Source organism: Anabrus simplex, chromosome 7 (assembly GCF_040414725.1).
Source record: "Anabrus simplex isolate iqAnaSimp1 chromosome 7, ASM4041472v1, whole genome shotgun sequence".
NCBI classification, from domain to species: Eukaryota; Metazoa; Arthropoda; class Insecta; order Orthoptera; family Tettigoniidae; genus Anabrus; species Anabrus simplex.
Window position 1 is genome coordinate 290,703,933 of NC_090271.1, and position 14,440 is coordinate 290,718,372.

Consider the following 14,440-nt stretch of genomic DNA (forward strand, 5'->3'; position numbering starts at 1 on the left):
TTGGTACCAACGTGAAACACTACCACCTTCTCCTTCCCCTCCGCCCTCTCTTCTACTTTCCTCAATTCTCATTACAAAATTTTTAAAACCGATTCTCGACAATGAAGCTCGTAAAATTACAGATGCTCATGACACGGAAAAGAACTTGAGAACAAAGCCTTTAAGTCGGAAGATCTTAAAAATATGAGATATACGAGCAGTGATATTGGTAAGTCATTTTAATGTATTACTTTTATTATTTATTGCACTTAACTTCGCCTAAAATAATTCCAAATATCACTTAAATGTGCTTTAAATTATATCAAATCACTCTAAATCACATTTAGGTGGACCTAACTTCATTATTTGTAGTTTTTATGTGCTTAAAAACGAACATGTACTATTAACAATGTATTTCGCGCGTGCAGTAGAGCAAGATGTCGAGACCTCTAGCGGACGTTCGTGAAACTACTTGCGACCCGCAATTCTACCGGCCCACTTCCCGGCCTTGTATATCGCTTAGGCAACGGTTATGCAGATCACGACAAAGAGTGTAACAGGCCGTTGCCTACGAGATACACCAAGGCCGGGAAATAAGCACTCTAAACTTGTCTCGAGATACTTCCGACAAGCGCTGCTAGAGTTCTCTTTACTATTCTGTCTCGCGCGCTCATTGCAACACGTTTGTTTGCGAAAAACTATAAAGTTTATTTAAAACTAGTAATTTCAGAGGACACCAAACGGATATAAGATAAAAAATAGACTAAGAGCAATTGTATGACTTATTTTCTAGAACGTAGGCCTTTGTCTCACACTGTGTTAAGACGAAATAAGTAATTCACGAAAACTTCGTGATCAATTAAGACAAATACATATCAGCAGCATTAATGTTCAAATGATCACAAGCACCTTGCGGTTCAGGGATTTCCTTCGGAAATTCTTGAACGCATCATCCTGATCGGAAATTTTCGATGAAGTTCAGATATCTTAAAACGTTTTTCTGATTTCATTGCCCGTATCCTACTTCTCAATTTAAATATTTTTTCCCTTAACCTGGTATTTGACTTTCTCGTCAATAAATATTTCGATTTAAAAGAGCTACTCGTAGACTTTCCCTTACATAGAAACGAGACTTGTAACCCTTTTTCGTTTGTGACTGGTGTAGAACCGTTTTTTGTTGAAGATATATCATTATCTGAATCAGAAATTCTACTAAATTTTGATGGTACGTCATTCCTGGGAGCTGGATCCTTCCTGCGCTTGTTACTGTTCTGTTTATGAACAGGGTACACACTAAAAACAGAAGGAACTTTGTTGGAAAGAATTCGCTTGATTGATCTGCTTACACTAAAATCTGACTTTTTTTTTTTTTTTTTTTTTTTTTGCTAGTTGCTTTACGTCGCACAGGCACGGATATGTCTTATGGCGACGATAGGACTGGAAAGGGCTAGGAGTGGGAAGGAAGCATCCGTGGCCTTAATTAAGGTACAGCCCCAGCATTTTCCTGGTGTGAAAATAGGAAACCACGGAAAACCATATTCAGGGCTGCCGACAGTGGGGTTCGAACCTACTATCTCCCGAATACTGGATACTGGCGGCACTTAAGCGACTGCACCTATCGAGCTCAGTGAATCTGACGTATTAAAATGCGAGCTACACACTCGATAAGAATTGTTAGGTACCTAAAGACATCCTAGTTTATCACCTTGCCTGGAAATGGCTTGCCTCCACTTCTCTCTTAAACCGCGCTCCGAAGGGAAGCTATGAAACGTCACATTTTCTTGCTTTTTAGTAGTATCGGAAGTACACAGAGGTACACAACAGTTCGCCATCTTCTCAACCTCACATACACATACCGACAGAAAAAATACTGACAATAAATTGCACAAAATCAACACAACATCACTATTAGTCCTCACATCACAATGTTAAAAGTCCGCCAAGAACAGAACGGAAACCTGACATCTAGCGGCTAAGCCGTGAACACGATCGGGCCGCTTTTTCAGCGGCAATTGCTTCCTATTTCCCGGCCTTATGTATCTCGTAGGCAACGAATAGGTCAACGGGAATGGATCGTGACAGGCTGTAGGCGCCAGGCGCCACCAAAGAGAATGTGGCGCGACTTTATTAGGGTAGTTTCATTCGCTAATACATGCAATTCATTTATTTTCCTGCCTATTTATAAAGTATGTGTTCCTCTACAACTCCATTAAAAAATAAACATAAAATAAACAAGCAGTAGTTTATCTTTCGCGGATGTCCCGATCCCACGTTGCCAACCTTATGAAATGAAGTGGGTTTTTTTTCTTTTCCACGTGCTTTTGTATACTTTAGTGGTACTTGTCAAAAGACGTTTTTGGAAAGTAAGGTTATTGGTATATAAGTTAGTTGACGTCTGTTTTGAACTGTGCACAATCCTCTGATGGAAGAAACACTTAACTTCAAAGGGAAGGACCCTGGAGCAGTGAAATACGGAAATTTTATAAATTATTATCAGTTTCATCCCCCGGACTTTCGGATGAGCTCACTGCCAATGGACCTTTGGAAAGTGCCTTCCGGACGTGACTTTATTTGTCTAGACATCGGCTGCAATTCAGGTGTAAGTATAGCTCAGGTTGTTCAGAATTCACTGCATTAATGTCAGTGATGCAGGTTTTGTTATTGTTCTCAAGGGCATGCATATAGCATTCGCCCCGCAAAATTATATAGTAGTGGCAGGCATCACTATACGGCATACGCAAACCCATGACGAACATTTTCCCTTGATAAATTATTCCAGTCCTTTATTCCTCGTCTTATAAAGGAATATTTGCCCTAATTTGTAGTAAGGGAAGTTAGGGATTGGAATAACTTACCAACGGAGATGTTCGATAAATTTCCAATTTCTTTGAAATCATTTAAGAAAAGGCTAGGAAAACAACATATAGAGAATCTGCCATCTGCGCGATTGTCCTAAATGCAGATCAGTATTGATTGATTGATTTGTCCTCTTGAATTCCAACCTTATCTTCATATTATTCATATTCATGTTTTAAAGCTCTGCTCAAATTTATTCGTCTACTGATGTCATTCCACACCATCTCTACACTGTCAGCTCTGAACATATTGCTTTGTCGAGCAGCTCATCTCTTTACTCGCAAATCTTCCCAGCCCAAAGTGTGCAACATTTTTGTAACACTACTCTTTTGTCCGAAATCGCCGAGAACGAATCGTGTTGCTTTCCTTCGGATCTTTTCAAGTCCTCATACCAAGTGATCCTGGTGTGGGTTCCATACCCTGGAACCACACTTTAATTGGGATCTTATGATACAAACCTAGTGTAGGCACTCCAGCATGTAACACACAAGTTTGCGAGGAAATATATATGAATCTTGGCTTAAAATCCTCTTTAGAAGAGAGTTGCGTTCATTATGCATAGGTACCAGACACCCATCACCCACCTGCCCACCCAAAACAGTACATTTACTTTTATAACCTAATGAAACATTTCACGCACCATTGTCCATTTGTTGACAACCTACTAGCACTGCCATTGGCTGACATGACATAATTCCCAGAATTCATAACTTGCAGCTTCCGTCACCAACCCACACAGAATATAAACACAACAATAGGCTCTGTTAGTGGATGTTTGGGGCCACGTTCCCTTCGAAAGGCTTTTTGCTGTTGTTGCGATGCATACTGTCTGCATGGCAAGAAAAAAATGTAGCCAGGCTGAGTGGCTCAGACGGTTAAGGCGCTGGCCTTCTAACCCCAACTTGGCAGGTTCGATTCTGGCTCAGTCCGGTGGTATTTGAAGGTGCTCAAATACGACAGCCTTGTGTCAGTAGATTTACTGGCACGTAAAAGAACTCCTGTGGGACTAAATTCCGGCACCTCGGCGTCTCCGAAGACCATAAAAGTAGTTAGTGGGACGTAAAGCAAATAACATTATTATTAATAGAAAAAATGTAATTTAGAAGCTAAAACCTATCTTTACAAATCCAGGCCTGTAGCTTCGTAACAGTTGGTAACTTATTCCCTTTGTTGGTAACAGTTCATAGCTCATAAAGGTGTTCCTGTTGACAATCTCGTGAACTAAACAGAGAACAGAAATAAAACAGCATTACCCTCTGCTGAGTCTTCGTGTGCAATACATGATCCTTCGTGGAGTGCTTTCACTAGTCTTGTGCCAATGAAAACAAAGGAAGTCAATCGTATCCATAGACATCATATAATTTGTAGTAAAGATCCAGCGACGACAGAGACAACATGGGGGTAATATCATGACTTTCTTCCTTGCTCAGTTAAAAATTGGTGTAATCTGGTAAGTATCTAGGAGGGCATCAATGACACTGAGGTCATCCAAAGGAAGGATTTTCTGAAAATATCTCTGCAGGCTCTCTTAGGATTGGGTTCAGTTGATCTGGGACTACTTGGTGGAGATCTGTCATTGAAAGAATTGTCTTCTAGTTACATGGGGCTTGGGAATGAGCTGTTTTCTTCTCGGTGATTTTCTCTGGAATAATTTTCATTCACAGCAGAATCTGAACGAAAGGAAATAGGTGTCTTGAGAGAAACTATTGATTCATTGCCATCTTTAAAGCAAGTTCCTGCATACGAGGGACTGGCATCCAGAAGATCTACCACTTCAAGAGAAGGGTCATATTTGTTTGTACACCCAAACTTTTCAGCAGCACTGGTCTTGGGGAAGTGAGCCACATTGGCAAAGAATGTCCATAGAAAGACTTTCTAGAGTACCGAGTGAGTTGGCCGTATGGTTATGGTCGCATAGCTATGAGTTTGCATTCGGGAGATAGTGGATTTGAATCCCACTATCAGGACAGCTCTGAAGATGGTTTTCCATGGTTTCAAATTTTCACAGAAGGCAAATGCTGGGGCTGTACCTCAGTTAAGACCACCATAGCAGCTACCTTCCCAATCCTAACATCCTTGCATAGCCAAAAACCTTTGATGTGTTAATGTGATGTTAAACTACTAGTATTAAAAAAAGAAAACCCCACCAAACTTCCTAGAGTGATTAAGCATTCTCTCGTATGGAGTTGAGTTAATGTCTGTACAGAGTAAGATTGAATGGCACAAAGTGCTTTGTCCAACATCTCTTCCTACCAGTTGATGTTCAAAACTCGGGTTCTCAAAGCAAGGGATACAGTTCTCCACATTATCCCTTTATACCACTCACCTTGTCTTGTATCATAAGGTTTGTAAGCTGTAGTGCGGCTGGATGAGATCCTGCAGTGGTCGAGAAATTCCTTTAACTCCCGGTATATGAACAACGGTCCTTTAATTGTACAGTGCGTAACGAGGCACGCCGAACATGAAGAACAAATTCTTGAGATGCTTGATGATTGTGGATGATGTCATCTCCACGAAGGGATAAATGATTAGGAACCTTGATTACTCACATCCACAATAACTAGAATGTAGTTATTCCTCCTAAAGAACAGAATTGGCCACCATAAAATCAACACTTAACTGTTTGAATGGCCTAGTAGCTTTGATTAAATGTGTTTCAAATTTATAGAACTATGGTTTCAGTTCAGTGCAAATACAAGAAGAGGCTGTCATTTTTCTGATTTCTTCTTTAGAAAACGGTATATTTTTTGATGTCATCCAGTGATAAAACTGAGTTACATCTTGGTGACACAGTGAGTCGTACATTTCCTTTAAACTAATACATCCAAGAATGGAACATAATTGGAACAAAGAATCTGCTACAGTATTTTCATTTTTCGGCCTGTAGACAGTCTCATATTTAACACACGAGAGCTCTGACTGCCACTTTTGAAGTTTGTTGTTTTTAATCTTACATTGTCCCTTGTTATCAAGCATAAAGGCTGCTGCTTTCCGGTCAGTGATCAAGCAAAATAAACTTCAAGTAATTAGTGCCTCCATTTTGTAAGAAACTCTACAATTGCCTGACATTACTTTTCTACAACGGAACGCTTTTGAGAGACGTTTTGAAAAGAAGGCAACAGGTTTTCTTGACTGTGAGTGTAGCACTAATCACATGGTAAGAGGCATCTGTTTCTACCGGAAAGTGTGTGGTTTGGTTTTATCTGTTGGTGACTTCACTGCAGAAACAGTGTCTGTTTTTAGCTCGTAGAACATAGCGACTGATTTGGGAGGTATTCTAGCCATTGCTCATGGTCTAATTTTCTCAGAAAATCAAAGGATTAGGTTAGCTTAGTAAACAGACTTAACTATGGTTCTTTGAAGAGCCAATCTTTAGAAACTGGTAGATCCCTGAAAGGTCGGAGGAAGTCTGCGTCAGGCTTAGTGGAGCGGTGTGATATTGAATGAACGAGGTTAATTGATGTCTGCCAAATGTTACTCTTATCCATATTATGTTATAATGGGGTTGTACTTACGAGCTGCAGCTAGAAACCCAGTGAAATATCATTCATGATTTTCCTTGTTGTCTCCACCAAGTTTTATTCAGCTTCTCCTGAATAATTACATTGATGACATGTTGAGGAGCAAATACTCCATTCATGACCCCAAATGGTATAATTCAAAACTACCACAATTGACCACAGGCGTCATAAGCAGTGTATATTTTACACCTTTCAGCAATTAGGATCTCAATTAATTAAAGTCTATCAGGTTCCACCTTTTCAATACTAATACAATGTTGTTGGATGATATGTACAACATTATTTATTACAGTACATGTTTCGGTGCTCTATTATGTCACCATCATCAGCTGATTTAGAAAATGTGAAAAAAACTTGGCGATCTAAATATTAAACAAAATATTGTCATACTTAACTCATACATATACATATTTACATACAACAGAATATTTATTGGTTAAATCCTAAACATCTATAATGCTATATTAACTATCCCTAATATGTAACAAGAGAATTCTTGTAAGTCATGAATATAATTTTTTTTTTTCTCATCTGGTTGATGAGTTGTCTTCACATTCCTTAATGTCTGTAATTCTATGCTCTCGTACTGTCTAATTAGAATGCGCACTTAAAATTGAGGAATTAAAATTGCATGCAGTCAGAAAAAAAAATTTTTATATTCATGACTTACAAGAATTCTCTTGTTACATATTAGGGATATTTAATATAGCATAATAGATGTTTAGGATTTAACCAATAAATATTCTGTTGTATGTAAATATGTATATGTATGAGTTAAGTATGACAATATTTTGTTTAATATTTAGATCGCAAAGTTTTTTTCACATTTTCTAAATCAGCTGATGATGGTGACATAATAGAGCACCGAAACATGTACTGTAATAAATAATGTTGTAAATATCATCCAACAACATTGTATTAGTATTGAAAAGGTGGAACCTGATAGACTTTAATTAATTGTGATCTCAGTTCAATACGGACAAATAAGATGAAGTTCCTTACGTTTAACAATTAGGATCTGACGATAAGTCGAAGGTAGGTCAGTTGTGCTGAAGATCTTCCACTGAGCTCCATTGGCAGAGTCTTTGGGATCGAAAAAGCATGAAGCTTGGTGAATCTGTTTATTGCCTGTAAGTAATCTATACACATTCTCTTTTATCTTGACTCCTGACAACCAGCACTTGAGCTTTCCACGAGGAGTGACTTTCTTCAACATTCCCTCAGTTTCTGCCCTTATGAACTTGGAGTCCTCTTCTGAGTAGCACCTTGATTTAATTGCTATTGATTTGCAATCTGGGGAAAGGTTTTCAAACAGGCACACCCTAGTAATACTTAATTGAGCCAAACTAGAGATTTTCAGAGGTCTGTTAGATCTATTGAAATAATATTTCTAACACGACATGTTTACACAGAATATCATGGCTTATGACTAGATTATTTGCACAAAGACCATTCATCACATACAACTTAACATCTGAATGAACTGTCCCAGAAGATTCAAATTTACAGAGCAATATTCTTTTACTTCAGAAAGGAAAGTTCTAGAAGCCATAGTTTCATTAACGTAACTGGACTGCATTTCAGATGACAGAGCTGGACAAGGTGTGTGCTGGTGAAACTTTCAGAGCTCCCAGTGTCTATAAGTGTGTGTGTTTCAAGAGAATTCACCAGAATAGTCAGGTTAGCCTTAGCAGCACTTGGAGCTGGACTGTCAATAGATTTCACCTTGAAAATTACATTTGCCACGGCTATGGTAAACAGACTGTCTCACCGGACACGGATTTCTGTTATTCCTTTTACAGTTTCTTCACAGAAATAATACTTTGTCCCCACAGCTGTCAACTGGGGTTTATTCTTCACATTATCATCTCGTGAAAAGCTTCAGTTTGCGTATGACTATTAGATCTTGAACGTGCTTTGGTGGTAGCATTGAGACAACTCTGAATGTAAGAATCCGAATGGATCTGGCCATCTCAAGGCTTCTGGCTTTATCAAACGCTTCATGGAATGTTAGAGTGGCCTTTTCTAACAACCGTTAACAATTGTGGTTTGATTTCACTCTGCTGATGAAGGCTTCTCCCACTTATTCGTATCGATTTTGTTTGGCTGTGATGGCCTTGAAATTGCAGTCTTTGCTGACGAGTTTCAGTGCTTGAATATACTGATTTAATGTCCCCTCAGGGTGTTGAGCACGAGTAACTAGCTTATTTTGAGCGTAAACCTTGTTTTACAGCTTAACCAACATAAAGATTAACGTATAAATACCATCGTCATAAGTTTTGCACTCAGATATATTAGAACAAATTGTAGGGCCAATGTAATTTACCAAAAGGTGAAGTTTCTTTTGGTTACTTTAAGTTTTGTCCATAGAGATGATGGAATTCCAGAATGCCTGATACCATTGTGTCCATTCAGCTTGGCCTTCAACTTTGCATGGATCTGCATGAAAATGATTTGATTTGAGAAGAGTCTCCATTTCATGAATGTGAAATTAATATTTTACATACAATAAAAATCAAGGAACCATAATAGACCTTATACAAGCTTTTATCAGTGACCTTGCTTCTAGGAAGAACATTCTGCACCATTTCTTATAGGGACATGTGGGTGCAAGGATTATAATGAATGTGTCTTAGTGCCAGTATTTTTCAGGTGTTGGCTCAACTGGAAACTCATATAATATAGCCAACAGTTTCTTTCTCTTAGCACCCTTTTGAGTGTCATTTAACTTATTCAGAACTTTCTGTCTGAATATTTGACTTTTCCAGGCTGAAGAAAATATTGCTCTACACAGGATATATGCATACTCAATTTTAAATGTGATTTTTATCACCTTTAAAAGTGAATAAAGCCTTCTTTGAAACAATGTTCATCTCTTTTCTTTTTTTTTCTCAAGTGTAATTTGTTATTAAATGTTTTATTTTCCAGGTTTATTCTAATTTTATTAATCCTGAATTATTTTCAACAGACTGGGAAACTTCACAGTTCTAGATTATTTTTTTTAGTTCCCACTGGAACATAGGCCACAGTGAAGCTGTGCCATATCACTCTATTGCTTGCGATCCTCTCCACCTCCATCCAATTCTGTCCCACTTATTGACCCTCATTCTCGATGGTACGTCTGTGTATAGGGCTTTCCTTTCTCCGATTATCCTGGGGATTCTGATCAAGTACTTTTTTCTCAGTGGCACTGTCTGCTTTCCTGAGTGTGTGTCCTAAAAATTTCCATTTTCTTCTTTTTATTACTTGCGGCAGTCATCTGACCGTAGTACACATCCTTACAGCATGTGTGCACCTGGCCGATCTATGCCGTAGTCTAAAATTGCCGAATACCCTCTCCCTCATTCTACTAGGTCAGCAGACCTTGTCATCCGTTTTATGAGGGACACTGGCCTGTTTTATTATGTTTGAATGTGAAGTATATATTTGTTTTGAATTTCATATAAAATAAAAACAAAGTTTAATCTACCTACTCAATACTTTACATAAATTGTGATGTTTACAAAAACATTACAATAAGTTACGAGGTACTAGTTTCGACCCTGTATGGGTCATCATCAGCCTAGCCAAGATACATATGTATATGTCAAAGTCTTAAAACAGAAATACACGGTGGAATGAAATATAAAAGAATGAAATGAATATGTGATGGAATGGTGCACCTAAAATGGTGAATCTATGCACTGTTATAGATGTAACAATGCTATGTTTATCAGTGACAAATAAAATCTTAGGAATTATGTCACGTATAATTAAACTATATGAATATTTATCATACAACTATTGTAAAATTGAATAAAATGAGCTATCTTGACGAATATTCTAAAATTGCACATTTAAAATCGTAATATGCCGGTTTTAAAGTGAAATCCAAATGCTTCTATTGAGTTCTAGAAAATATAAAGTTCAACATTGGCACAGAGGGAATCTTTCTTGCATGATGTCCAATAAATCCACAACAGAGGTTAAATGTTGATAGAACTGTTTGACATTCTTGTAATATAATAAAATCTTGCTGTGCTATAAGGAATACTCCCAATTCAAGTAGGAACCAATAGAACCTTGCGCGCAATGTAAAACAACCTTACCGGTGGAGTCATTTGCAATATTGGTGTAACTTATTTTGCAATAGCCCTATTGATTTGTTTGTAATTAAGACCTAAACTCCATTGTCATAATTTTAAAAAATCTGACGGTATGCCCTTACATACAGACTGCTCCTACCTCTTAGTGCTTGCTAGGTGGTCACAAGCAAGTGGAGGGTGCAGACCTTACCCTTTAATTTAAGTTAAACTGTTCTGAACACCAATGGTAAGATAACGGTTTTGCAGGATGAATTGAAATTGTCTATACATAGCACTTAGAAGAATAAGGTTGTATTATCTTACTGCAGCTGGGACATACCTGAACTTCTTAAGTGATTTGTCATAATAGGACTAAGAAGCTGGACCACCTGGAGATCTTGATCTTTCTATTATTTTCCCCAGGTGTGCTTCCTATTTCCTTCATTTTTCCTGTTTTGTTTTCTTTCCACTTCATCAGCTGCACCCAGCTGCATAACATGGCTTCATTGTTCTTTGATTTTGATTGTTGTATTAAATATTCCCCACCCCCACTTCTTTTGTCTGTCTGATGACTGTTATTTTCTATTTCCCTAACTCACTGTCAAGAAATCATTGGACTTCTCCGTATATAAAGATGCATAGTGAACAATATGGCAATGAAGGGAAGCATTTCTTCATTAGAGCCATGGTAAAATTGAATTTATTGATTTTAACCCTTTCAGCATTATTCAGTCATTTCATGGGGTGTAAACCCAAAAGACTATTGTGTCTAACTGAAATAATGTTAAACATGCATTATTTTATCACCACCACCACCACCATCACCATAATATGTATGGTAGTGATGCAGACGTATTTCTTCCAATCTGCCAGACAAATGCAAAACTACTATTGGTTTTGTTATTAAGTCCATATTATAACAATATTGGGCATTTTAAAAAATAATTATGATATATTGTTTTGAGCTTTAACTGATATATTCACATTTCCTTAGGTTTAGTTCAGTTAAATTAATTCTTAGTTTCTTTGCAGGATCTGACCCAAGCTTTGTACAAATTCCTCCTCAAGAATATTCAAGAGGAGTGTGAATGTGATCCAGTGGACGAATCTTCTGTTAATCCAAGTGGCTGTTCCATTCTAGCTGTTGATATAGATCCAGTCCTAATTGCTAGAGCTAGGGAGACAAACAACTATCCTTCCAATATAGTATATGAACATTTAGATTTCATGAGTGAAGATAGGGAGAAAATTCTATCAACATTTTTGAGAAATCACAAAACTAAAAAATTTGATGTTATATTTTGTTTCTCTATAACAATGTGGATTCACTTGAACCATGGAGATGAAGGTCTGCATCAGTTCTTGGTTGAAGTCTGCAGATGGACAAATGAAGTTGTTATTGAACCTCAGCCATGGAAGTGTTATCGGACAGCAATAAGAAGAATGAAACGAGCTGGTGATACTTTCCCAGAATTCTCAAACTTAAAATTCCGGAATAATATAGAGTGTGACATTGAAAGAATACTGCAAGAGGAATGTAAATTTGTAAAAGTGGGGGAAACGACTTCTACAAAGTGGGGAAGGAAAACTGTTATATATAAGAGGAAAAATCCTGAATTAAATTCTATGACCTGTCAAAACTAAAACTTGGTCATGACAAAAATGTTGAAGAGATTATTTATTTTATTTATTTTGCATTTTATGGCCTTCATTGGACCACGATTTTTCTATTTTCTCTCAGCCCAGTACTTCTTCATTCTTTCGGATCTTGATTTTCCTCTCCTCGTCTGAAATCACTCTTCCCATGGTTTGTCCGTTGATCTTGGTCTGTACTCTGGTGCCTATGTTTTTGAGTGTCTTGATTCTGTGGGTCTTGTTTTTTAAATCCTCTACTGTGATTCGTAGTTCCTTCATATCTTCTTTGATTTCTGTAATCCACTACTCTTACTGTTCAACAGTCTTTCTATTATTATCCTGCTGATTCTATTTTCAGGTGTTCTAATTAGGTGACCAAAGAATGTTATTCTTTTTCTTCTGATAGTGCTCATTACCGGTTCTATTTCTTTGTAAACTGTTTCATTAGAAATCAGTCTCCAATGTCCACTTTTGTGGTGTGTTTTTTTTTTTTTTTTTTTTTTTTGCGTTTAGGCCATCTGTGGACCATGGTGCTTGTGTTCTAGCTGTGTTTTTGTCGTCGTCTGCCCCTTTTAGCATACTGGATTGTGTTCTTAGTGGCCTCTTGAGCCTTCCTGTTGGCCCAGTATTCCTTCATTTTATTGCTGAATTCTTTCCTGTGCTCCTCTGACCAGGTCCCAGCTCCTTTGTGGCTAGCTGATGTAAGGGATGTTAGGAAAGGTTTAGTTTTGACCATTAAACGGTATGCATTTCTGTCAGTAATGGCGGCTTGATTAATATTAAGCTCTGCAAGATCTTTGTCCACTTGTTTGGTCCAGGGGAATCCAGTAGCTTTGCCTTTGTTAGCAACCTTGAAGATCTTATGGGATAATCTATTAGGATCCATTCTGTATAGGTGTCCATACAAAGTCGGACGTTTTCTTCTGATGGCATCTATGAGGTTTTCTTGATGCTGGTAGAGCTCATTGTTGGGTTTGTACCATCGCCTTCCATCTGGTAGGATCCTTGGCCCTATTATTCTTCTCAGGAATTTCCGTTCTTGCACTTCCAGGGCTCTCAGTGGGGTCTTTTTAGTTAGGGATAGGCATTCTGCTGCGTAGAGGACTGATGGTCTGACTACTGCATTATAGTGTCTCAGTTTTACATTCTTTGATAAATGCTTTGAGGCATACAGTTTTGTGCAGGCATGGTAGGCCTTGTCTAATTTGATTCTCCTTTGTTCAAGAGCCATCATTTCACTTAGGTCCTCCGATATCCACTCTCCGAGGTACTTCACATTTTTAGCTCTCTTGATGTGTTTTGTATCACTGACTCCCATTGTTGTAGGGGCATGATGTTGGTCATAAACTCGGTCTTTCCAATATTGATCATGAGGCCCGCTTTAGCTGCAGTGTTTGAAGCTGTATAGTGGCCTCATGCATGTCGTTTGCTAATAAAGTAAGGTCATCAGCAAAGACCAGGCATTGAATCTCAGGTTGTCGGATTTAAACCCCATCCTTAATCCGGTGTTCTCAGGTAATGACCTGGTCCATTCTCTTATGATCTTTTCTAGGACACAGTTTAAATAATATGCATGAGATACCATCTCCTTGCCTCACCCCTGTTTTGATTGTGAAGCTCTCTGATAATTGACCTCTAAACTTAACTTTGGAAGTGGTGTTGTGCAGGGTGGCTTGCACCAACCTATTAATTTTTTCGTTTAATCCCAGTTCTCTTAAGGTATTGAAGAGTTTATATATGTTCTGATTCTTCTTGTTCTATTTTGAGTATCATGTCTATTACTGCAGTATTGTTTTGAAAATGGTTTCACTAGTGTGTGTTATTTCTGTTTGTTTGACTGTTTTATAATGCTTTGATTTTGTGGCTATTGAGAGATCTTTTTTTGTTGTATGTGTTCTTGGTGACATATTGATTTTTGGTTAATTTGTTTATTCTATAATGCCATGTTTGCTTTTCTTTAAGGTTGTGTGTTATAATTTCACCTAAGTTTTTAAATTTGTCTACAATTTTGATTTCCAGTTGTCCTACTTTGATTTTCTTTGCGAGCTGTGGGTCAGTTAACCCTCAACTGGTATCATCTATGTTTGTAACGTAACTGGTATCATACGTCTGTCAGACTCCAGATATTTACTTTTAAATTAAACAATGTGTTCTTAATTGTTTGTTATTTATTCAACTTAATTCCTTTAAATATATGTTTTTGAACATGTCAGTGCAAAGGGTAGAAAACAAAAATGACAAATCCAGAAAAAAATTAATAAAATATCAGAATGATGCTCCAAAAATGTAGACGCCTCTGTTTTTCATAAAAATCTAGACAATATGATTATTATGATCATTTCGCTGATATGTCAGTGTTATACAAAGACCACACAAACAAATAAA

At 37.6% G+C, this 14,440-nt stretch overlaps 1 protein-coding gene across 1 annotated transcript; it reads left to right on the plus strand.

The window, feature by feature from the left end:
- The first annotated feature begins 2,109 nt into the window (after positions 1–2,109).
- LOC136877119 (probable RNA methyltransferase CG11342) lies at positions 2,110–14,206 on the plus strand. Its single transcript, XM_067150935.2, has 2 exons — positions 2,110–2,578; positions 11,453–14,206. Exons 1-2 carry the CDS (start codon positions 2,402–2,404, stop codon positions 12,062–12,064), a joined length of 789 nt encoding a protein of 262 aa, XP_067007036.2. The 5' UTR covers positions 2,110–2,401; the 3' UTR covers positions 12,065–14,206.
- Positions 14,207–14,440: the final 234 nt, after the last annotated feature.